The sequence below is a fragment of the Schistocerca nitens genome, chromosome 5 (assembly GCF_023898315.1).
Source record: "Schistocerca nitens isolate TAMUIC-IGC-003100 chromosome 5, iqSchNite1.1, whole genome shotgun sequence".
Lineage (NCBI taxonomy): Eukaryota > Metazoa > Arthropoda > Insecta > Orthoptera > Acrididae > Schistocerca > Schistocerca nitens.
Window position 1 is genome coordinate 208906140 of NC_064618.1, and position 26644 is coordinate 208932783.

General features: G+C 45.4%; 1 protein-coding gene across 1 annotated transcript in view; it reads right to left on the minus strand.

The window, feature by feature from the left end:
* Positions 1–26644, minus strand: part of LOC126260225 (glutamate receptor 1-like) — a 1552181-nt gene that overhangs the window by 275614 nt on the left and 1249923 nt on the right. The window contains exon 10 of the mRNA XM_049957528.1: positions 22233–22346. Within this exon, the coding sequence (XP_049813485.1) occupies positions 22233–22346 (114 nt within the window). The remainder of the gene's footprint in view (positions 1–22232; positions 22347–26644) is intronic.

A 26644-nucleotide genomic window follows, 5' to 3' on the forward strand; every position in this document is an offset into this window, starting at 1 on the left:
GCTACAGGTTTTAAGTCTATGTGTCACTGAATTCACCACCCAGTATCAAATGGTTCAAATGGCTCTGAGCACTATGGGACTTAACATCTATGGTCATCAGTCCCCTAGAACTTAGAACTACTTAAACCTAACTAACCTAAGGACATCACACAACATCCAGTCATCACGAGGCAGAGAAAATCCCTGATCCCGCCGGGAATCGAACCCGGGCGCGGGAAGCGAGAACGCTACCGCACGACCACGCGCTGCGGACCACCCAGTATCAACATTTTGGTCTAATCTGTACATTTTCATTACAATGTGGTTTAAAATTGTTACGACCTAGTGTATTAATGATAGATTGTTTCTAAGTTTAAAGTTTTCTCTGCTGTAATGTATAATATCAGACAATGAGAACCGCTATTACGGTATATCCTATGACACATATTCATTACACACTGCCTGACAAAAAGGTGAAGCTTCCAGAAGCTGAGTAGGAAAATGAGAAGGCTCGGTGATGTTACTGCAGTGGTTACAAAGGCCGGTAAAATTTATAAACGAGTCTGAACCTATTTCACAAGATGATGCGGCACCGCTGTGACCAGGATACTTGAACTAATTTTGTTGGACTTTACAAAACCGTTGTATCCTCTTCTCAGATAAAATATCCACAACTGTTGAAAATAGTCCTTATATCCTGGATACTGACACTGGGACATTTTGACGTCCAAGGTGGTACCACACACGTTTCTTTGGGGACACTCCAGGAATGCTTCAGCATCACGCAGATAATTCATAGAGGCACGGACTATGTGTGGGAGAGCGTTGTGGTTCAAAATGGTTCAAATGGCTCTGAGCACTATGGGACTCAACTGCTGAGGTCATTAGTCCCCTAGAACTTAGAACTAGTTAAACCTAACTAACCTAAGGACATCACAAACATCCATGCCCGAGGCAGGATTCGAACCTGCGACCGTAGCGGTCTCGCGGTTCCAGGCTGCAGCGCCTTTAACCGCACGGCCACTTCGGCCGGCGGAGAGCGTTGTGATGTTGAAAAATGACACCACTATATGGTCTTACAGCAGTAACACATGAATATACAGGATGTCTGAGACGACCGTTCTCCCATCAGGGCTACTTTAGTCACTACCAGCCTTCACATGGGGGAATACACGATGTCTTCCCACACCATAGCACCAGGAGAAAAGCTGCTGTGCCTCTACAATAAATTGGAAGAATGACATCTCTCTAGAGGTCACAACTATAGTCCCTGACGACGCTCATCTGGGAAAATGCTGCACCGAGATACATCAGTGAATACAATGTTACGCTATTGATCACCAGCCCATGTTTCCTGGTCATGGTACCACGACAAACGCAGCCGTTTGTGTTGTTGTGTTAACAGGAGCCTACACATGGGACGGTAATCCCCAATGTGGCTGCCGCTAGTTTCCGATGAATGGTTCGGAATTACACAGAAGGTTGCAGTAGTCCATTACCTGTTCTCAAATGGTAGGCATGGATGTAGTGGGGTGCACCATACGGCGATTCTCCCTTCCGGTGGTCAGACGCTGTCCACCGGAACCTTGTTGACGATTGTGCCTGCCGTCATATTCCCATGCAGTCCGGCATCAGGCCATTGTCTTATGTAATTACCCACAAATCTGGACTTGCATGATTCGACCAACCGGCCAAATTGAGATCCAAAATGAGGCACTTTCAAACTCTGTCGTGTGCTGACAGTACTTTCCCATATGAATACGTAACATCTCCGTGTCCTTCGCAACTATCAGTCAACGCCTGACGTTGTTCATAATCCTTGTAAACTCTGCCAGGACTGTTAACGATACTCTGTTGGCAGTTCGACCTGCCATGGATAACTGCAGCTCTATTAACCGCCTACGTACATGTGCTGACAGTACTTTCCCATATGAATACGTAACATCTCCGTGTCCTTCGCAACTATCAGTCAACGCCTGACGTTGTTCATAATCCTTGTAAACTCTGCCAGGACTGTTAACGATACTCTGTTGGCAGTTCGACCTGCCATGGATAACTGCAGCTCTATTAACCGCCTACGTACCCGGCATTGCTACGTATTTTTTTCGAAGTGACAGTGACATCTAACCACGTCTCACGCGAGCTTCACATTTTTTGTCAGGCAATGTATTTGCGAAAGCAGCTTTTCCATTTTCAAGCCGAACGTGCACCGCAATATCACGCAATTTCGCTAAAAGAGCTGCCGAATTTGCGATTCCGCCGTCGTGCATCCGCAAGCGTGCTGCTAGTATATCCGCCTCGTAGCAAATTGCACAGAGCCAGCAGCCATCAAATATTTGCCGTCACGGCGTACCACAAAATTAGAGTGAAATTTCACCCTTTCTCCTCTGGACCGTCCTACACTCGTGGTTTTCCGACATCAGTAAGCCAACTCATAAAAACATAGAACTCAGTTTCCTCTTTCGTACCTTTCTCGCATATTTTTTGCTATTAATATCACTTCGTCTCAGACATTTTCCTTCTTATACTCAGACATGAAATACTTTGAAGATAATTATTTTTATTTGTGCTACCTAGACTTAGCTACACAAGCGACGTTAGACCTCACAGAACCACACTAAGGCACTATGGGTGAGACCATGCAACGTACTTGAAGATTTATAAATGTAGAGAAATTTTCCATGCAGTACACTGAGGTGACAAATGTCATGGGATAGTGAGATGCACATATACTGATTGCGATAGTATCGCGTACACAAGGTATAAAAGGTTAGGAGATTGATACACTATCATTTGTACTCAAGAGAACCACGTGGAAAGGTTTCCGACGTGATTATGGCCGCACGACGGGAGCTGACAGGTTTTGAACGCGGAATTGTAGTTGGAGCTAGACATATGGGACATTTCACTTCGGAAATCGTTAGGGAATTCAATATTTCGCGATTCACAGTGTCAAGAATGGGCGGAGAATATCTGATCTGAAAGATTACCTCTCACTATGGACAACGCAGCGGCCGACGGCCTGCACGTAACGACCGAGAGCAGCAGAGTTTGCGTACAGTTGTCACTGCTAACAGAGAAGCAACACAGCGTGAAATAAATGCAGAAATCGCTGTTGGACGTACAATGAAAGTATCTGTTAGAACAGTGCGGTGAAATTTGGCGTTTATGGTCTATGGCAGCAGTCGACCGACGCGAGTGCCTTTGCTAACGCAGCAACATCGCCTGCAGCCTATCTCCTGGGTTCGTGACCGTATCGGTTTGACCCTTCATGATTGGAAAATCGTGGCCTGGTCATATGAGCCCCGATTTCAGTTGACTGTAGGGTTGGAGTGAGGCGCAGAGCCCCCGATGCCATGGACCCACACTGTCAACAAAGCACTGTACAAGAAGGTAGTGGCTCCATAATGGTGTGCGGTGTGTTTACGTGGAACGATCTGTGTCTTCTGGCCCAACTGAACCGATCACTCACAGAAAATGGTTGTTCAGCTACTTGCAGTCATTCAACGATGGAATTTTTATGGATCACAATACACAACGTCACCGTGCCACAGGTAATTGGTGTTGGTTTTAAGAACATTCTGGACAGTTCAAGCGAATGATCTGGTTACCCACCTTACGAGTGGTACTTCAGTATTTCATAGAAATTACAATGGTAAAGTGCGACCGTTAGAGATGTTACTTCGAAATACACTACTGGCCATTAAAATTGCTACACAACGAAGATGACGTGCTGCAGACGCGAAATTTAACTGACAGGAAGAACATGCTGTGATATGCAAATGATTAGCTTTTCGAGCATTCACACAAGGTTGGCCCCGGTGGCGACACCTACAACGTGCTGACATGAGGAAAGTTTCCCACCGATTTCTCACACACAAACAGCAACTGACCGGCGTTGCGTGGTGAAACTTTTTTGTGATGCCTCGTGTAAGGAGGAGAAATGCGTACCATCACGTTTCCGACTATGATAAAGGACGGATTGCAGCCTATCGCGATTGCGGATTATCGTATCGCGACATTGCTGCTCGCGTTGGTCGAGATCCAATGACTGTTAGAAGAATATGGAATCGCTGGGTTCAGGAGGGTAATACGTAACGCCGTCCTGGATCCCAACGGCCTCGCATCACTAGCAGTCGAGATGTCAGGCATCTTATCCGCATGGCTGTAACGGATCGTGCAGCCACGTCTCGATCCCTCAGTCAACAGATGGGGACATTTGCAAGGCAACAACCATCTGTACGAACAGTTCGACGACGTTTGCAGCAGCACGGACTATCAGCTCGGAGACCATGGCTGCGGTTAACCTTGACACTGTATCACAGACAGGAGCGCCTGCGATGGTGTACTCAACGACGAACCTGGGTGCACGAATGGCTAAACGTTATTTTTTCGGATGAATCCAGGTTCTGTTTACAGCATCATCATGATCGCACCCGTGTTTGGTGACATCGCGGCGAACGCATATTGGAAGCGTGTATTCTTCATCGCCATACTGGCGTAACACCCAGCGTGATGGTATGGGGTGCCATTGGTTACACGTCTCGGTCAACTCTTGTTCGCATTGACAGCACTTTGAAGAGTGGAGGTTACATTTGAGATGTGTTACAACCCGTGGCACTACCCTTCATTCGATCCCTGCGAAACCCTGCATTTCAGCAGGATAATGCACGACCTTATGTTGCAGGTCATGTACGGGCCTTTCTGGATACAGAAAATGTTCGACTGCTGCCATGTCCAGCACATTCTCCAGATCTCTCACTAATTGAAAACGTCTGGTCAATGGTGGCCGAGCCGGCCGCGGTGGTCTAGCGGTTCTAGGCGCGCAGTCGGGAACCGCGCAACTGCTACGGTCGCAGGTTCGAATCCTGCCTCGGGCATGGATGTATGTGATGTCCTTAGGTTAGTTAGGTTTAAGTAGTTCTAAGTTCTAGGGGACTGATGGCCACAGATGTTAAGTCCCATAGTGCTCAGAGCCATTTGAATGGTGGCCGAGCAACTGGCTCGTCACAATACGCCAGTCACTACTCTTGATGAACTGTGGTATCGTGTTGAAGCTGCATGGGCAACTGTATCTGTACACGCCATCCAAGGTCTGTTTGACTTAATGCCCAGGCGTATCAAGGCCGTTATTACGACCAGAGGTGGTTGTTCTGGGTACTGATTTCTCAGGATCTATGCACCCAAATTGCGCGAAAAAGTAATCACATGTCAGTTCTAGTATAATATATTTGTCCAATGAATACCCATTTATCATCTGCATTTCTTCTTGGCGTAGCAATTTTAATGGCCAGTAGTGTAGGTCCCCTTCCTCTCAGAAAAGGGTAGCGTTATCATACTGAAATCTATGACACATACTAATGGTACCTTGGCGGTGCGAAACATTTAAGCTCTTGATGAGCCAAAACATTATGACAATCTACTTAAAAACGTTTTGGCCCACTTCTGGAACGCAGAAAAGTAGTGATTCTGTGTATCATAGATTCGACAAGTACTTGATAGGTTCTAGAGATTTGTGGCACCAGATGCTTACGCAAATGTCTCGTGCATCTCGTAATTTACGGGCGATTGGTTGGTGGTCGCGATGCTGTCTCCCCATAGTATCCCAGGTGGATCTCATCGGGTTCAGATAAGCAGCATTTGATTCCGAAGACATCACCGTGAGTTCACTAGCATTCGCCTCAAACCATTGATGCACCATTCTGCCTTCGCCATAGAACAGTTATCCTGCTGGAAGATGCCATCGCGCCGGCCGTTGTGGCCGAGCGGTTTTGGGCGCTTCAGTCCGGAACCGCGCTGCAGCTGCGGTCGCAGGTTCGAATCCTGGCTCTGGCATGGATGTGAGTGATGTCCTTAGGTTAGTTAGGTTTAAGTAGTTCTAAGTTTAGGGGACTGATGACCTCAGAAGTTAAGACCCATAGTGCTTGGAGCCATTTGAATAATTTTGATGCCATCGTTGTTGAGGAAGACATCAAACGTAAGTGGTTACAGGTGGTCCCTAATAATGTTCACGTAGTTCGTAGCCTTCTACTACTACCGCAGATCCCGTGGAAACCAGATGAATGTCACCCATAACATAATACTGCTCCCAACGGCCTGCGTCTGTGGCGCGCTGCGTGTTTCGAGTATCCGTTCGCCTGGAAAGCGGTCTATCTGGACATGATCATCGATCTGGTTTAACAATAAACGGAGATCATCCGACCAGGCGGCACGATTCCATTGATTCGAGGTACAGTCTCGATGATTCCGTGCGCATTGTAATCATACATGGCGAAGTTGTTGGCTCAAACTGGGAATACGTAGGGGTCCTCTGCTGCGATACATCGCGGTCAATTCTGTGCACTGTGCACTGAACGATGAGCTCCAAAACACTTGTGGCTGCGCCAGTACTGTGTTCTGCCGTCAGATCTGTCACAGATCGCCGCCTATCCTGCTTTAGAGTGCGAGTAAGGCCCCGATCCCTACGCTCTGTGATGAAGTATGGAGTCCAAATTCTTGTCGCCTATTCTTGGTTTCAGCAAGTATAATATATCCGGATACCCTATTCCAACCCGAACGCTGCTATTTTGCCAAATGGAAGACATATGGTTTGCTCGTACCACTCCATCGGCACCCCTGAGACGTGTAGTACGTAATAATTTTATAAATTTTCCACAAGTTCCTACTTCAGAAATTGTTGATACTCCTAGTAATACGTAACTACCGTCATGTTTAAAACTGTCTATTTTTCACCACCTCTTTCGTTCATCGAACATCATCAGATGACAAGTGCCTGGGACCTTCCTTTGACACATATCAAAACAGCATCAGCAGCACATACCTCACCTTTATGGTCAAGAGGCTAGGCATAAAACTACATGCATCTGAAACTGTACTGGTAAGTGCCACAGCACTCCGTAAGGACTGAGACATTTGTCACCTGTGACGTCCGGTGAATGCAACCGATAGTGTAATGTAAATAATTGGTGAACAACAGCTGAGGTCGTAATCTATATACACCTGCCCCAGCGAACTTCTTTCCACGGTATGAACATCAGTAACGTTGCTTCTTAGTTCCCTGATATTCTTGATGCTCGGTGACGTGCAGTAAACGGTGGTAAACATGTTGGCAGCAGCCGTACATCGAGATTGCGGAACTGATTTGAATGATTGCTCATCAGTCATTGTCTGGCTCTAAACTATGAATTGATGTGCTGCACTGTGGGCTGTATGCTGTTGTGCGTGATGGTGGCTGTGTCGTCAACACATTGTTGCTGACGTCAGTTTGCTGTTGGCGTAATCAAACATTTTGTCGTTGGTGGTCTTACCCTTATCGAGGTACTCACGATAAGTCCTTGAGTCAGTGGCACATGGACGGTCTATTGCATACACCACCTAAGTGGTGGAGTGACCCTTGCTTCGGGCAGCCATAGCCTGGTCTTAATTAAACGGTTGATATCATGCATCTAGGATTCGCATGCCACTTGGTTAGTTCAAGGCGACTTGCCAGTGAAATGAAATGCCAAATTATGCTATACTCAGGCGCGACAGACACTTTCTCACTCGAACAACGATCTGATTGTATTGCTCTTTACTACGTAACACACATGTAATCGAGATGTCCATTTAAATAAGCACGCACCATTTTGATATACATACTGTTCAAGTTATGCAACATTTCTAACTCACTACCATGAATTCTAGGCTACTATTAAAGTTAGATAGAAAGCTGAAAGGTTAACAGAAGTTATTTTCTCTATCGTCAGGTGACACAGCCGCCAACCATACAATTGTGTACCATGGGTTGTCGCAGCTCCGACCCTCCAACGACACCTCCTTTGGACCTCAGGCGGAAGAAACTTACAGCAACACACAAAATGGCGTGTTGCTTACAACCAAATTCCCAGTAATCGCTATGATACCGTGCGGCACTAGCCTCGCCGCCAGAAACATAACCATCGCACCCAACGCCGCTACCATCGCGGCACTACCTCGCTTTAACGAATGACTTTCTTCCACTGGTATCCGTCCGCCGAACGCACATTTAGTAACGGTTCCTCATTTGGAGTTCTTTCGCCGAGCGAAATCTGTGTTATGGGCCCTAAGCCGTTCACACCTAGTGGTCCACCAAATGGATTTCTTTTACCAAGTGCACTCTACGTTGCATGCTCTACGCTAGCCGCCCCTAGCAGCCCCTCCATCTGGTTCCACCGCAGCTCACCACGTTGCGGCACTTTGTCTGCGCTTACCCTCTGAGCTCGCTGCACTACAGGGCACTATCATTTCGTCCATATATGTACATCACTGAGCTTGGAAATTCCAGTGGCACTTCAGTGATTACCTGATAGGACCGGAGTGGCCGAGCGGTTCTAGGCGCTACAGTCTGGAAACGCGCGATCACTACGGTCGCAGGTTCGAATCCTGCCTCGGGCATGGATGTGTGTGATGTCCTTAGGTTAGTTAGGCTTAAGTGGTTCTGAGTTCTAGGGGACTGATGACCTCAGAAGTTACGTCCCATGGTGCTCAGAGCCATCTGAACCAACCTGATATGACGTTCACTGCTTCAATGATCAACTATGAGACTGAATGGAGAAGTGCTGACTCTCGTTCCAAAGAATTTTTAATGTATCTTGTTTATCAGACTCAATAATTTTCCATTGTTACTGGTTACATGGGTACACGAATTGTACTGCATTTTCCTCCTTGGTCATTAATTACTTAAGAGACAAACAATGTGTTTCGTGTTTATCTATTTTATTTATTTATGCGTCTAGTTCCATAGGACCAAATTGAGGAACAAATCTCCAAGGTCATGGAACATGTCAATACATGTAATTATAACATAAAAGTAATAACAGATAAAAATAAAATGTTTATGAACCCGAAAAAAGTCAATCCCTAAGTTTAAGTAAACGCAGTCCACAACACAACAAGAATCAGCTTAAGTTTTCAAGGAACTCCTCGACAGAATAGCAGGTGTGATCCATGAGGAAACTCTTTAGTTTGATTTGAAAGCGCGTGGATTTCGGCTAAGAGTTTTGAATGCAACTGGTAGTTTATTGAAAATGGGGCAACGGCCTTGCCGCAGTGGATACATCGATTCCCGTCAGATCACCGAAGTTGGGCGCTGTCGGGCGTGGCCGGCACTTGGATGGGTGAACATCCGGGCCGCCATGCACTGTTGCCACATTTCGGGGTGCACTCAGCCTCGTGATGCCAATTGAGGAGCTACTCGACCGAATAGTAGCGGCTCCTGTAAAAGAAAGCCATCATAACGACCAGGAGAGCGGTGTGCTAACCACACGCCCCTCCTAACCACATCCTAAGATGAGGATGACACGGTGGTCGGATGGTCCCGATGGGCCACTTGTGGCCTGAAGACGGAGTGCTTTTATTGAAAATGGATGCAGCAGTATACTGCACACCTTTCTGCACAAGAGTTAAGGAAGTCCGATCCAAATGAAGGTTTGATTTTTGCCGAGTATTAACTGAATGAAAGTTGCTTGTTCTTGGGAATAATTTAATATTGGTAACAAGAAATGACAGTAAGGAATATATATATATATATATATATATATATATATATATATATATATATATATATATAAGTAAACTGTCGTGGAAAGCCCATGTTCAGGATCTTGTTCAAAGACTTAATGCTGTCATTTTTGCTATTCGAAAGGTATCTGAAGTGAGTTATCGTTCAACACGAAAATTAGTGTACTTTGCTTATTTTCATTCCCCTATGTCGTATGGTGTTATACACTCCTGGAAATTGAAATAAGAACACCGTGAATTCATTGTCCCAGGAAGGGGAAACTTTATTGACACATTCCTGGGGTCAGACACATCACATGATCACACTGACAGAACCACAGGCACATAGACACAGGCAACAGAGCATGCACAATGTCGGCACTAGTACAGTGTATATCCACCTTTCGCAGCAATGCAGGCTGCTATTCTACCACGGAGACGATCGTAGAGATGCTGGATGTAGTCCTGTGGAACGGCTTGCCATGCCATTTCCACCTGGCGCCTCAGTTGGACCAGCGTTCGTGCTGGACGTGCAGACCGCTTGAGACGACGCTTCATCCAGTCCCAAACATGCTCAATGGGGGATAGATCCGGAGATCTTGCTGGCCAGGGTAGTTGACTTACACCTTCTAGAGCACGTTGGGTGGCACGGGATACATGCGGACGTGCATTGCCCTGTTGAAACAGCAAGTTCCCTTGCCGGTCTAGGAATGGTAGAACGATGGGTTCGATGACGGTTTGGATGTACCGTGCACTATTCAGTGTCCCCTCGACGATCACCAGTGGTGTACGGCCAGTGTAGGAGATCGCTCCTCACACCATGATGCCGGGTGTTGGCCCTGTGTGCCTCGGTCGTATGCAGTCCTGATTGTGGCGCTCACCTGCACGGCGCCAAACACGCATACGACCATCATTGGCACCAAGGCAGAAGCGACTCTCATCGCTGAAGACGACACGTCTCCATTCGTCCCTCCATTCACGCCTGTCGCGACACCACTGGAGGCGGGCTGCACGATGTTGGGGCGTGAGCGGAAGACGGCCTAACGGTGTGCGGGACCGTAGCCCAGCTTCATGGAGACGGTTGCGAATGGTCCTCGCCGATACCCCAGGAGCAACAGTGTCCCTAATTTGCTGGGAAGTGGCGGTGCGGTCCCCTACGGCACAGCGTAGGATCCTACGGTCTTGGCGTGCATCCGTGCGTCGCTGCGGTCCGGTCCCAGGTCGACGGGCACGTGCACCTTCCGCCGACCACTGGCGACAACATCGATGTACTGTGGAGACCTCACGCCCCATGTGTTGAGCAATTCGGCGGTACGTCCACCCGGCCTCCCGCATGCCCACTATACGCCCTCGCTCAAAGTCCGTCAACTGCACATACGGTTCACGTCCACGCTGTCGCGGCATGCTACCAGTGTTAAAGACTGCGATGGAGCTCCGTATGCCACGGCAAACTGGCTGACACTGACGGCGGCGGTGCACAAATGCTGCGCAGCTAGCGCCATTCGACGGCCAACTCCGCGGTTCCTGGTGTGTCCGCTGTGCCGTGCGTGTGATCATTCTTGTACAGCCCTCTCGCAGTGTCCGGAGCAAGTATGGTGGGTCTGACACACCGGTGTCAATGTGTTCTTTTTTCCATTTCCAGGAGTGTATTTTGGGGTAACTCTTCCCATTGTAAAAGGATATTTTTGGCTCAGAATCGGGCAGTTCGGGAAATAAGTGGTGTACGTTCACGAACCTCTTGTCGACCCCTGTTCACGAGTCTGGGTATATATATATATATATATATATGTTCACGAGTCTGGGTGTATATATATATATATATATATATATATATATGTGTGTGTGTGTGTGTGTGTGTGTGTGTGTGTGTGTGTGTGTGTGTGTGTGTGTGTGTTCACGAGTCTGGGTATATATATATATATATATATATATATATATATATATATATATATACCCAGACTCGTGAACAGGGGTCGACAAGAGGTTCGTGAACGTACACCACTTATTTCCCGAACTGCCCGATTCTGAGCCAAAAATATCCTTTTACAATGGGAAGAGTTACCCCAAAATATAATACCATACGACATAAGGGAATGAAAATAAGCAAAGTACACTAATTTTCGTGTTGAACGATAACTCACTTCAGATACCTTTCGAATAGCAAAAATGACAGCATTAAGTCTTTGAACAAGATCCTGAACATGGGCTTTCCACGACAGTTTACTTTCTATCGGAACACCTAGAAATTTCACTAATTATATGCCCATTCTGTGATATTACAACGTCAGGTGTTGTTGAATTGTGTGTTAGAAACTGTAAAAACTGAGCCTTTCTGTGATTTAGCATTAGTTTATTTTCTACAAGCCATAAACGTAGGTCATGAACTGCGCTATTTGAAACTGAGCCAATGTTGCACGCAACATCCGTTACTACCAAGTTAGTGTCGTCAGCAAACAGAAATATTTTAGATTTACTCATAATACAAATGGGCATATCATGTACATAAATAAGGAACAAGAGTGACCCCAACACTGATCCCTGGGGCACCCCCCACTTGACTGTACCCCACTCAGATCCCACATCACAGCCATTCTCAACATTGTGAATAATGACCTTGTGCTGTCTGCTACTAAAGTAAGAGGTGAACCAATTGTGAGCCACTCCTCGTATTCTGTAATGGTCCAACTTCTGGAGCAATATTTTGTGATGAACACAATCAAACGCCTCAGTTAACTAAAAAAATATGCCTAGCGTTTGAAAACTTTTGTTTAATAGATACAGTACCTCACAGAGAAAAGAGAATATAGGATTTTCACATGTTAAATGACTTCTAAAGCCGAACTGTACATTTGATAACAAATTGTGCGATATGAAATGATCAATTATCCTTACATACACAGCCTTTTCAATAACTTTAGCAAACACTGATGGCGTAGAAATAGGCCTAAAATTGTCTAAATTATCCATTTCTCCCTTTTTGTAAAGCAGCTTTACTACTGAGTACTTGAATCGTTCAGGAAACTGACCCTCCCTAGAGGAAGAATTACAAATATGGCTAAATACAGGGCTAACAAGTGCAACACAGTACTTTAACATTCTGCTAGGCACTCCTTCATATCCATGAGAGTCCTTAGTGTTCAGTGATTTAACTACTGCCTCAATCTCCTCCTTGCCTGTATCACAGAGGAGTATTTCAGACATCAATCTCGGAAAGGCATTTGCCAACGAAGTCTCTGTAGAAACTAACTTTTTATTTAGTTCACCGGCAATGCTCAGAAAGTGATTGTTAAGTACTGTACATAAATCTGATTTATCAGTAACAGAAATATTTTTACTATTAACTGACTTCATATCGTCGATCTTGTGCTGCTGACCAGACACTTCCTTCACAACTGACCATATTGTTTTAATTTTATCCTGTGAATTAGCTATTCTATTTGCGTACCACATACTCTCTGCCTTCCTAATTATATTTTTAAGGCCCTTACAATACTGTTTATAGTGGGCTACTCTAGCTTGATTGTGACTACTTCTAATATTTTGATATAACAAGTAAATAACAGATTTCAGCTATCATCGTCCTTTTATTGGCAGATCTAGATTTCAGCTAGAAACTAGCCATTCTCAATGCACTATCATTTTTGATCAATGCATGTAATGCCTGTTGGTCGGGCTTCATCCATAGTATTCAATGAACTGTGGATGAAGCCCGACCAACAGGCATTATACGCATTTCTGGCAAACGTGCTGCAACGTGCACGGCCGAATTACTTCGATATCCTTCCGTAATCCGAGCCTGTGCTTCGTCTGTAAAGACGTCACTGTAGACGGAACGTCAAACTCTAAACATCCTTCAGAGAAAGAAACGAACGTTTCTGTTTTCAGTCCCAGATTAGAAACAGTTTGTTGGGTTCAGGTGCAGTAATGAGTTTGTACTTGCCTTCTGTTATAGGCCGGCGGTGCTGCTAGAGAGGAAAACATTAAAACATGTTCCCATGTGAAAGACTCAACAGTCCTCACACTGGTTTGCGTATCGTTACGATAGTGTTAATTTTGCATGACAATCGCAGCTAATCATGCCAACATATGCAGTGTTGCTGTTTCCCATCATCGCAGGACAATTTCAACAGATAATACGTTATCGAGACCACTAATAGCATGTAAATGAGATCTGCATATAGTAATTGCCATTGCCGCTGTTATCCTCTATGTATATCAATGGCGGACACTCCTTTCTCACTGGATTACAATCGAGGACGAGGACTGTGAGGTGTAGCAGTTATTTTTGGCTCGTTACGCGATGCAGGTGTGCGTATTAGCAGTAACATTTTTCCGCCACTTCGTATCACCCAACGTTGTATTCGCAATGTTTTCTCAATTTTTCCAGTTTCACACGGATTTTTGTGACAATCTAACACGTTCCACTGAAATCAGAAATATGCTGTATTACGAGGAACGCCGCTTTATTATTTGGAAAAACTTTTATCAGCGCGCTACGGAAGCTTACTCGTATGTTTCAAGAAAATCAAAATGTATTAAACATACTGTGCCACTCGAACTACATGTAACGAGGAAACAAATGACATGATAGTATTTGTTGAGTAAACGAAAAAGGAAGACTACCAACGACATACGCAATTGGTGTCTTCTTATGAACAAAAAAAAAATCGAAATGTGTATTACAATTCAACGTGTGTATTAGATAAATTAACATTTCATATCCCATTATAGGTGGCCATCATTAGTCTGATAATATGTCATATAGGTTTTACTGAAATTGTCTGTTTAGCCGGCCGCGGTGACCGAGCGGTTCTAGGCGTTTCAGTCCGGAACCGCACGACTGCTACGGTTGCAGGTTCGAATCCTGCCTGGGACATGGATATGTGTGATGTCCTTAGGTTAGTTAGGTTTAAGTAGTTCTAAGTTCTAGGGGTCTGTTGACCTTAGATGTTTAAGTCCCATAGTGCTCAGAGCCATTTGAACCATTTTTTTTTTTAATTCAGAGCACTTGTGTCACAGTATATCTACAATTAAGCGCCCTTATTTCAAAATTCTTAAAACAGTGACATTTATTTGGAGGGAGGAGCAACTGGAATACGTGGCTGGTACACATTCTTTTAGAAAGTCTCAGGTCACGCGTGCCCATGGCATGGAAGACTCCATGTCGTAGGTCGAGCTGTAGCTAGGCGTCACATGTGGAAATATGCAAGGATGTACTGTGAAGCGGTCACTTTATGAAAATACAAGTCGTAGTCATATGCTTTTGTATTGAAGGCTAAGGGGCGCCATTTATTATGGTGGATTGTGACAGCGGAGATCGAGGCAGTTTATGAGTCGCCCTCTTGATGCAATCCAACAACACCATTCGAACAGGCATGCCTTCCAGAACAGCCTCTACCCTACGGCGTACTGAAGCCACGACTCCAATCATGATACTCTGCTCACCGCACTTCACGGGAAACAGAGGTTGACATTACAACAGGAACAACGTCACTGGACGTTCAAAGCACATGAAATGGTCTCTTCAACTAACGGCACACGTGACTCGCACATTACTGGGTACAAGTGAGTCTCAGTTCTTATGTAGGCTCTACTCAGGAAAACACGGTGTAAGGGTCTGCCTGTTCCCGGCAAGCTATTACGTTTTACGCAGCATTCGAGGGAAGTGATCGGTTGAATGATATATGTGGTAAACGTGCAGCCGAGTGTACGGACATGGTCAAAGAGGGGGAATTTGCTTGTCTTAGCCTTATGAAATATGTTAGAGAGCGTTGGGATACTTGTGGTCAGTAGTCAGCCACGACCAGGGAAGTACCTGGCCACTACCGACGAACAGCCGACGGCCGGTCAAGGATACTACTGACCCCAAAGACAAGGATTATCGACGCCCGCTGCTGGAAGAAAAACAGTTCTCTTACTTGAATTTTAATTGTGGTTAAGAACTTTGAGGTAGTCAGCAATTTGACAGCGCACTGTTATGGCCTACGTAAAAATATAAATGTGATATTATTAATCAGTATGCCAGTTATACTGGATTTATTCTGAGAACGTGAATTATTCCTTGACTATTGTGAATCGACGGAAAATACACTGTCCAACGGAGCGAGGTGGCGCAGTGGTTAGCACACTGGACTCACATTCGAGAGGTCGACGATTCAATCCCGCGTCCGTCCATCCTGATTTAGGTTTTCTGTGATGTCCCTAAATCGCTCCAGGCAAATGCTGGGATGGTTCCTTTCGAAGGGCACGGCCGACTTCCTTCCCCATCGTTCCCTAATCCGATGAGACCGATGACCTCGCTGTTTTGTCTCTTCCCCCTTACAGCCCAACCCCGTCTAACCCCAACACTGTCCAGTCACATTAATATGACTACCTGTCAGAAGGCCGAATAACCATCTTTTGCAGCGCGAACCGCTACGAGACGTGCAAGAAGAGAGTCAGTGAGTTTCTGTAAAGTTCCGACAGAGATGCAGTGCCGTGGTCAGCTACGCTAGATTTCTCGGTTAAGCATCCAAAGAGGAAGCTACCCGGTCGAGGTGGTCTCTCAGACTCACAACTGGATTGAAATCCAGGGAATTTGGTAGGCAGGGGATTACGATTAACTCATTCTGATGCTCTTCGAACCATGTACGTACAACTCCAGTTGCATGACGCGTTGCGATGTGCTGCTGGTAGATGGCACCGTGCCTAGGAAAAACAAGATGTATGTAGGGGTGGACATGGTCTCCAAGGATAGCTACATACCGGGTGATCAAAAAGTCAGTATAAATTTGAAAACTTAATAAACCACGGAATAATGTAGATAGAGAGGTAAAAATTGACACACATGCTTGAAATGACATGGGGTTTTATTAGAACAAAGAAAAAGTATTGCTAGACGCGTGAAAGATCTCTTGCGCGCGTCGTTTGGTGATGATCATGTGCTCAGCCGCCACTTTGGTCATGGTTGGCCTCCCAGGTCCCCAGACCTAAGTCTGTGCGATTATTGGCTTTGGGCTTACCTGAAGTCGCAAGTGTATCGTGATCGACCGACATCTCTAGGGATGCTGAAAGACAACATCCGACGCCAATGCCTCACCGTAACTCCGGACATGCTTTACAGTGCTTTTCACAACATTATTCCGCGACTACAGCTATTGTTGAGGAATTATGGTGGACATATAGAGCATTTCCTGTAAAGAACATCATCTTTGCTTTGTCTTACTTTGTTATGCTATTTATTGCTATTCTGATCAGATGAAGCGCCATCTGTCGGACAATTTTGAAACTTTTGTATTATTTTGGTTCTAATAAAACCCCATGACATTCCAAGCATGTGTGTGAATTTGTACCTCTCTATCTACATTATTCCGTGATTTATTGTTTTCAAATTTTTACTGACTTTTGATCACCTGGTATGTAGCTATCCTTGTATATACACTCCTGGAAATTGAAATAAGAACACCGTGAATTCATTGTCCCAGGAAGGGGAAACTTTATTGACACATTCTGGGGTCAGATACATCACATGATCACACTGACAGAACCACAGGCACATAGACACAGGCAACAGAGCATGCACAATGTCGGCTCTAGTACAGTGTATATCCACCTTTCGCAGCAATTCAGGCTGCTATTCTCCCATGGAGACGATCGTAGAGATGCTGGATGTAGTCCTGTGGAACGGCTTGCCATGCCATTTCCACCTGGCGCCTCAGTTGGACCAGCGTTCGTGCTGGACGTGCAGACCGCGTGAGACGACGCTTCATCCAGTCCCAAACATGCTCAATGGGGGACAGATCCGGAGATCTTGCTGGCCAGGGTAGTTGACTTACACCTTCTAGAGCACGTTGGGTGGCACGGGATACATGCGGACGTGCATTGTCCTGTTGGAACAGCAAGTTCCCTTGCCGGTCTAGGAATGGTAGAACGATGGATTCGATGACGGTTTGGATGTACCGTGCACTATTCAGTGTCCCCTCGACGATCACCAGTGGTGTACGGCCAGTGTAGGAGATCGCTCCCCACACCATGATGCGGGTGTTGGCCCTGTGTGCCTCGGTCGTATGCAGTCCTGATTGTGGCGCTCACCTGCACGGCGCCAAACACGCATACGACCATCATTGGCACCAAGGCAGAAGCGACTCTCATCGCTGAAGACGACACGTCTCTATTCGTCCCTCCATACACGCCTGTCGCGACACCACTGGAGGCGGGCTGCACGATGTTGGGGCGTGAGCGGAAGACGGCCTAACGGTGTGCGGGACCGTAGCCCAGCTTCATGGAGACGGTTGCGAATGGTCCTCGCCGATACCCCAGGAGCAACAGTGTCCCTAATTTGCTGGGAAGTGGCGGTGCGGTCCCCTACGGCACTGCGTAGGATCCTACGGTCTTTGCGTGCATCCGTGCGTCGCTGCGGTCCGGTCCCAGGTCGACGGGCACGTGCACCTTCCGCCGACCACTGGCGACAACATCGATGTACTGTGGAGACCTCACGCCCCACGTGTTGAGCAATTCGGCGGTACGTCCACCCGGCCTCCCGCATGCCCACTATACGCCCTCGCTCAAAGTCCGTCAACTGCACATACGGTTCACGTCCACGCTGTCGCGGCATGCTACCAGTGTTAAAGACTGCGATGGAGCTCCGTATGCCACGGCAAACTGGCTGACACTGACGGCGGCGGTGCACAAATGCTGTGCAGCTAGCGCCATTCGACGGCCAACACCGGGTTCCTGGTGTGTCCGCTGTGCCGTGCGTGTGATCATTGCTTGTACAGCCCTCTCGCAGTGTCCGGAGCAAGTATGGTGGGTCTGACACACCGGTGTCAATGTGTTCTTTTTTCCATTTCCAGGAGTGTATATACAGGGTGAGTCACCTAACATTACCGCTGGATATATTTCGTAAACCACATCAAATACCGACGAATCGATTCCACAGATCGAACGTGAGGAGAGGGGCTAGTGTAATTGGTTAATACAAACCATAAAAAAATGCACGGAAGTATGATTTTTAACACAAACGTACGTTTTTTAAATGGAACCCCGTTATTTTTGTTAGCACATCTGAACATATAAACAAATACGTTATCAGTGGCGTTTGTTGCCTTGTAAAATGTTAATTACATCCGGAGATATTGTAACCTAAAGTTGACTCTTGAGTACAACTCCTCCGCTGTTCGATCGTGTGTATCGGAGAGCGCCGAATTACGTAGAGATCCAAAGCAAACGGTGATGGACCTTAGGTACAGAAGAGACTGGAACAGCAAATTACGTCCACATGCTAACACCTTTTTATTGGTCTTTTTCACTGACGCACATTTACATTACCACGAGGGGTGAGGTACACGGACACACGTGGTTTCCGTTTTCAATTACGGAGTGGAATAGAGTGTGTCCCGACATGTCAGGCCAATAGATGTTCAATGTGGTGGCCATCATTTGCTGCACACAATTGCAATCTCTGGTGTAATGAATGTCGTACACGCCGCAGTACATCTGGTGTAATGTCGCCGCAGGCTGCCACAATACGTTGTTTCATATCCTCTGGGGTTGTAGGCACATCACGGTACACATTCTCCTTTAACGTACCCCACAGAAAGAAGTCCAGAGGTGTAAGATCAGGAGAACGGGCTGACCAATTTATGCGTCCTCCACGACCTATGAAACGTCCGTCGAACATCCTGTCAAGGGTCAGCCTAGTGTTAATTGCGGAATGTGCAGGTACACCATCATGCTGATACCACATACGTCGACACGTTTCCAGTGGGACATTTTCGAGCAACGTTGGCAGATCATTCTCTAGAAATGCGATGTATGTTGCAGCTGTTTGGGCCCCTGCAATGAAGTGAGGACCAATGAGGTGGTCGCCAATGATTCCGCACCATACATTTACAGTCCACGGTCGCTGTCGCTCTACCTGTCTGAGCCAGCGAGGATTGTCCAAGGACCTGTAATGCATGTTCCGTAGATTCACTGCCCCGTGGTTTGTGAAACCCGCTTCATCGGTAAAGAGGTAGAACTGCAACGCATTCTCTGTTAATGGCCATTGACAGAATTGCACTCGATGATTAAAGGCATCACCATGTAATTGCTGATGTAGCGACACATGAAATGGGTGAAAGCGGTGACGATGCAGTATGCGCATGACACTACTTTGACTCTGTCCACCGGCTCTCGCAATGTCCCGTGTACTCATGTGTGGGTTCATGGCAACAGCAGCTAACACACCAACTGCACCCGCTTCTCCTGTGGCGGGCCTGTTACGGACCCGCTTGCGTGCTACGACCATACCTGTTGCATACAGTTGGCGGTAGATGTTTTGCAATGTGCGGCACGTTGGATGCTCTCTGTCCGGGTACCGTTCTGCATACACCCTGCAAGCTTCAGCTGCATTTCGTCGACACTCGCCATAGATGAGTATCATCTCCGCCTTTTCAGAGTTCGAATACACCATGGTCACAGTTCCTACAACACTACACTATCACAGACGTCTGGTAACACGGTGTACTGCAGTTGGTCTGCGTGCGGAGACGAATGCAGAATAACAATAGCAGCAAGCGCTACCTGCGGACACTGCGACAGCTAGACCAAACCACAACAGTGCACTACAGCCACACTCGTAAACACGGTCGTCATCATAAACATGTCCCTGCAGATGCTGCTCGCCGACCGTGGCCCGTGTTTGTTACAACACGCAACTGAACGTCGGAGGTTTCGAGCGTCAACTTTAGGTTACAATATCACCGGATGTAATTAACATTTTACAATGCAACAAACGGCATTGATTACGAATTTGTTTATATGTTCAGATGTGCTAACAAAACTAACGGGGCTCCATTTAAAAAACGTAGGTTTGTGTTAAAATCATACTTCCGTCATTTTTGTATGGTTTGTATTAAACAATTACACTAGCCCCTCTCCTCACGTTCGGTCTGTGGAATCGGTTCGACAGTATTTGATGCGGTTTACGAAATACATCCAGCGGTAACGTTAGGTGACTGACTCACCTTGTATATCCAGACTTTTTTGACTTTGACTGATCAGATACACTGTGAGACGTAATAATTTGTGTACGCAGTCGCAAAGCCTCTGTTTAACTAAACCCCGGCCCATTAGCGCGAACAACTGGTTTTCCGAGATGTAGCTGTATAGTGCATTTCTTGTTAATGTTGTACACTGTAGGTGGGATTAGACCATTTGAGCAGTGGAAGAGAAACACTGAAACAGCCGGGCTAAGCAGCTGCCTCGTGGCACAGTCTAGGGTACAATCGAGAAATGGGGTTCCATAACAACAAAAACTTGGTTCAAATGGCTCTGAGCACTATGGGAATTAAGTTCTCAGGTCATCAGTCCCCTAGAACATAGAACTACTTAAACCTAACTAACCTAAGGACATCACACACATCCATGCCCAAGGCAGGATTCGAACCTGCGACCGTAGTTGTCGTGCGATTCCAGACTGTAGCGCCTAGAACCGCTCGGCCACTCCAGCCGGCCAACAATAACTTGAGGTACGCTCAACGTCTCGGGAGCAGCGTATGTAAGGCACCTACACGAATAAGGATATCTTAAAATTTCGTGTACAGGAGTGGAGAGCTTCGTTTGTAGCACTCAGATTGCTACAATTTCATAGTTTACCTCAACCATCAGAGACGGACAGCGCCGAAGAGATATGTCTTTCACGGCTGAATGTGGTGAATGCGGGGAAAAGAAATGTTCATCAAATGGAATGGCTGGTACTGAGAGCTGAAATCTGAGAAAATGAGGTAACGACAGCAACAACGCCTCACCGTCTGATTCAGGTGCAGCTTGTGAACAGGCGGATGTCTACTGCTCGTGGTAACCTAAGCTTTGTTAGTCACTGAGGAGGTGCATTAAAATATGGAAGTTTCATTTAGAACAGAAATCCTGAAAAATGACATTTATGTAACGATTGGTGTCTACCTTTACTCAGTAGCGCAAACATCGTTCTCGCCAGGGGATTGCAGTCATCCGTTGAATAATAGATGATTTTACACTGCTGGAAATGACCAAAAGTGGACTTCCCTGGCCATCGAAGTCACTGTATTGTGCTCTTATGCAGCCACTGTGTTATGAAAAAAAAAAAAAGGAAAATCCTTTAACGTCCTCGAGCATTTGTCAGAGAAAAGCAACAAGTTCCTTCAATTTACTTGTGAAGAATAAAATATCGTTTGATACCATTCAAGGTTTACATCCATTGATCTAATGGAGGACTTGGATTTTGGCATCAGATATGACCACACAGTTTGTTCAGATGTACTTTACAATGAAACTGAATTCTTGAATAAACCTTGCATGCTACAGCGGAATATGTGCTGATTTAAAACTTTCGGGTAGATTAAAACTATGAGCCAGACCGAGACTCAAACTCAGAACCTGTGCTTTTCGCGGGTAAATGCTATACCAACTGAGCTATACGGACACGATTCACAACGTGCCCCACAGCTTTACTTCGGCCATTACCTTTTGCCTACTTTCAGAAACTTCGGATAAATTTTCATGAATACCCTGCCGGACTATCAATCCTGGAAATTTGAACGATAGGCGAGAGTTGGGGGCGAAAGTAGAACCGTGAGGGTGGGTCGTGAGTCGTGGCAAGATGGATCAGGCAGCCGACCATTTGTCCGCGAAAATCGGAGGCTCTGTATTGGAGTAACTGAGCCGCATACAATTTTAATCTGCTAGTAAGTTTCAAATTTTATTCTGTTTGGAAGTGGATGAAGTGCGGTGCAGCTTACCACTATGGTGGTGACGATGTATGTCCTGTTCTTCTGGTACTCGCCGTTGGGCCGCAGCCGGACGTACTTGGCGGCCACCGGTGTCAGGCCCGTCTCGTCCGACCATTCCGCCACCTGCAGAAGAGCCATGCTACACTCGTTGAGCGCTCAATAAACCCATCTAACCTATAATTCCCAACATCAGCTCCACACTCAAGTTCTCTCTCTCTCTCTCTCTCTCTCTCTCTCTCTCTCTCTCTCTCACACACACACACACATGACCGTACATGTACACACCGCCTTCGCCCCCATTGCACATATCCTTTTCTATGAGGACACACCTCTGCCTGGCCCCCTTCCGTTGCTGAAGTCGCTAAAGGTCTCTTGTACTGTGGCTCTCGGCCCGGGGGTAAGGCGGTTCGAATCCTGGTGGCGGTCAAAACTTTGACTAGCACTATTTGGACGGCAAGGGGAACAGAGGTTCTAGCGTGAAGTTCGTGATCACCAGATTTTGCGCCAATGTGCTGGTTAAAAATACCAAACTCCTCCGCAATCTCTCATGAAGAGAGGGCATGTGACACCGTTGATGTTGATCCGCCTGTCGGATAGAGATTGTTAAGCTTGGCGGTCCCCTTGGTGCTATTCGCGAGGAGTAGGCTATCTGCCGGCACCGGGTTCACCCTCTCACTTCTGTCATCATCATCGTCATCATCATCATCATCATCGCACAAAAGAAACATTACACTCTCCTGTAAACACACACACACACACAGACGCACACACGCAATTCATACAAGTAGCATTACAAATACTGAAATCGAGCATGTTGCAAATAAATAAACGAAGAAAACCATCTCTACGTTGCAGCGAGAATTAAGTCATTTCACAAGACTCCCAAGCGACCAGGACTTATGAAATATTTTCATTTCTGTATTACGGCAAATTTGGAGTTTATAAATTTGAAAATCCTTAAACACTATATTTCGTAACCTTTTACTTCGCTGTATTTTTCATAATAACTACCTAAGGAAAATCATTGACTTTCAACAAGTTACCAGATACCAGACAACTAACTAGTCAACATATAAACTGAACTAGGAAAAGTAATCATGGAAATACAGATTTTTTTCCCTTTTCAAGACACAAGTTACACATCTGATCCCAAATTGAGTCTCGTAATATTCTAAATATTATTCTAAATATTATTATTTACATAAAGGACCAAAATTTCGAATACATGAATTTCATAAATAGTATAGTTGTCAAGAGTCGATGGTTTTAAAGAGAAACCGATCAAATACACAGTTTACGCTAAAATTAATCACAATTATTTTCAAAGTTGTATGTTGTTGTTGTTGTTGTGGTCTTCAGTCCTGAGACTGGTTTGATGCAGCTCTCCATGCTACTCTATCCTGTGCAAACTTCTTCATCTCCCAGTACCTACTGCAACCTACATCCTTCTGAATCTGCTTAGTGTATTGACCTCTTGGTCTCCCTCTACGATTTTTACCATCCACGCTGCCCTCCAATGCTAAATTTGTGATCCCTTGATGCCTCAAAACAAGTCCTAACAACCGATCCCTTCTTCTAGTCAAGTTGTGCCACAAACTTCTCTTCTCCCCAATCCTATACAATACCTCCTCATTAGTTACGTGATCTACCCACCTTATCTTCAGCATTCTTCTGTAGCACCACATTTCGAAAACTTCTATTCTCTTCTTCTCCAAACTGGTTATCGTCCATGTTTCACATCCATACATGGCTACACTCCATACAAATACTTTCAGAAACGACTTCCTGACACTTAAATGTATACTCGATGTTAACAAATTTCTCTTCTTCAGAAACGATTTCCTTGCCATTGCTAGTCTACATTTTATATCCTCTCTACTTCGACCATCATCAGTTATATTACTCCCTAAATAGCAAAACTCCTTTACTACTTTAATTTTCTCATTTCCTAATCTAATCCCCTCAGCATCACCCGATTTAATTTGACTACATTCCATTATCCTCGTTTTGCTTTTGTTTATGTTCATCTTATATCCTCCTTTCAAGACACTGTCCATTCCGTTCAACTGCTCTTCCAAGTCCTTTGCTGTCTCTGACAGAATTACAATGTCATCGGCGAACCTCAAAGTTTTTACTTCTTCTCCAAGGATTTTAATACCTACTCCGAATTTTTCTTTTGTTTCCTTTACTGCTTGCTCAATATACAGATTGAATAACATCGGGGAGAGGCTACAACCCTGTCTCACTCCTTTCCCAACCACTGCTTCCCTTTCATGTCCCTCGACTCTTATAACTGCCATCTGGTTTCTGTACAAATTGTAAATAGCCTTTCGCTCCCTGTATTTTACCCCTGCCACCTTCAGAATTTGAAAGAGAGTATTCCAGTTAACGTTGTCAAAAGCTTTCTCTAAGTCTACAAATGCTAGAAACGTAGGTTTGCCTTTTCTTAATCTTTCTTCTAAGATAAGTCATAAGGTTAGTATTGCCTCACGTGTTCCAACATTTCTACGGGATCCAAACTGATCTTCCCCGAGGTCCGCTTCTACCAGTTTTTCCATTCGTCTGTAAAGAATTCGCGTTAGTATTTTGCAGCTGTGATTTATTAAACTGATAGTTCGGTAATTTTCACATCTGTCAACACCTGCTTTCTTTGGGATTGGAATTGTTATATTCTTCTTGAAGTCTGTGGGTATTTCGCCTGTCTCATACATCTTGCTCACCAGATGGTAGAGTTTTGTCATGACTGGCTCTCCCAAGGCCATCAGTAGTTCTAATGGAATGTTGTCTACTCCCGGGGCCTTGTTTCGACTCAGGTCTTTCTGTGCTCTGTCAAACTCTTCACGCAGTATCTTATCTCCCATTTCATCTTCATCTACATTCTCTTCCATTTCCATAATACTGTCCTCAAGTACATCGCCCTTGTATAAACCCTCTATATACTCCTTCCACCTTTCTGCCTTCCCTTCTTTGCTTAGAACTGGGTTGCCATCTGAGCTCTTGATATTCATACAAGTCGTTCTCTTCTCTCCAAAGGTCTCTCTAATTTTCCTGTAGGCAGTATCTATCTTACCCCTAGTGAGACAAGCCTCTACATCCTTACATTTGTCCTCTAGCCATCCCTGCTTAGCCATTTTGCACTTTCTGTCGATCTCATTTTTGAGACGTTTGTATTCCTTTTTGCCTGCTTCATTTACTGCATTTTTATATTTTCTCCTTTCATCAATTAAATTCAATATTTCTTCTGTTACCCAAGGATTTCTATTAGCCCTCGTCTTTCTACCTACTTGATCCTCTGCTGCCTTCACTACTTCATCCCTCAGAGCTACCCATTCTTCTTCTACTGTATTTCTTTCCCCCATTGCTGTCAATTGTTCCCTTATGCTCTCCCTGAAAATCTCTACAACCTCTGGTTCTTTCAGTTTATCCAGGTCCCATCTCCTTAAATTCCCACCTTTTTGCAGTTTCTTCAGTTTCAATCTGCAGTTCATAACCAATAGATTGTGGTCAGACTCCACATCTGCCCCTGGAAATGTCTTACAATTTAAAACCTGGTTCCTAAATCTCTGTCTTACCATTATATAATCTATCTGATACCTATTAGTATCTCCAGGATTCTTCCAGGTATACAACCTTCTTTTATGATTCTTGAACCAAGTGTTAGCTATGATTAAGTTATGCTCTGTGCAAAATTCTACAAGGTGGCTTCCTCTTTCATTTCTTCCCCCCAATCCATATTCACCTACTATGTTTCCTTCTCTCCCTTTTCCTACTGACGAATTCCAGTCACCCATGACTATTAAATTTTCGTCTCCCTTCACTACCTGAATAATTTCTTTTATCTCGTCATACATTTCATCAATTTCATCATCATCTGCAGAGCTAGTTGGCATATAAACTTGTACTACTGTAGTAGGCATGGGCTTTGTGTCTATCTTGGCCACAATAATGCGTTCACTATGCTGTTTGTAGTAGCTAACCCGCACTCCTATTTTTTTATTCATTTTTAAACCTACTCCTGCATTACCCCTATTTGATTTTGTATTTATAACCCTGTAATCACCTGACCAAAAGTCTTGTTCCTCCTGCCACCGAACCTCACTAATTCCCACTATATCTAACTTTAACCTATCCATTTCCCTTTTTAAATTTTCTAACCTACCTGCTCGATTAAGGGATCTGACATTCCACGCTCCGATCCGTAGAATGCCAGTTTTCTTTCTCCTGATAACGACGTCCTCTTGAGTAGTCCCCGCCCGGAGATCCGAATGGGGGACTATTTTACCTCCGGAATATTTTACCCAAGAGGACGCCATCATCATTTAATCATACAGTAAAGCTGCATGTCCTCGGGAAAAATTACGGCTGTAGTTTCCCCTTGCTTTCAGCCGTTCGCAGTACCAGCACAGCAAGGCCGTTTTGGT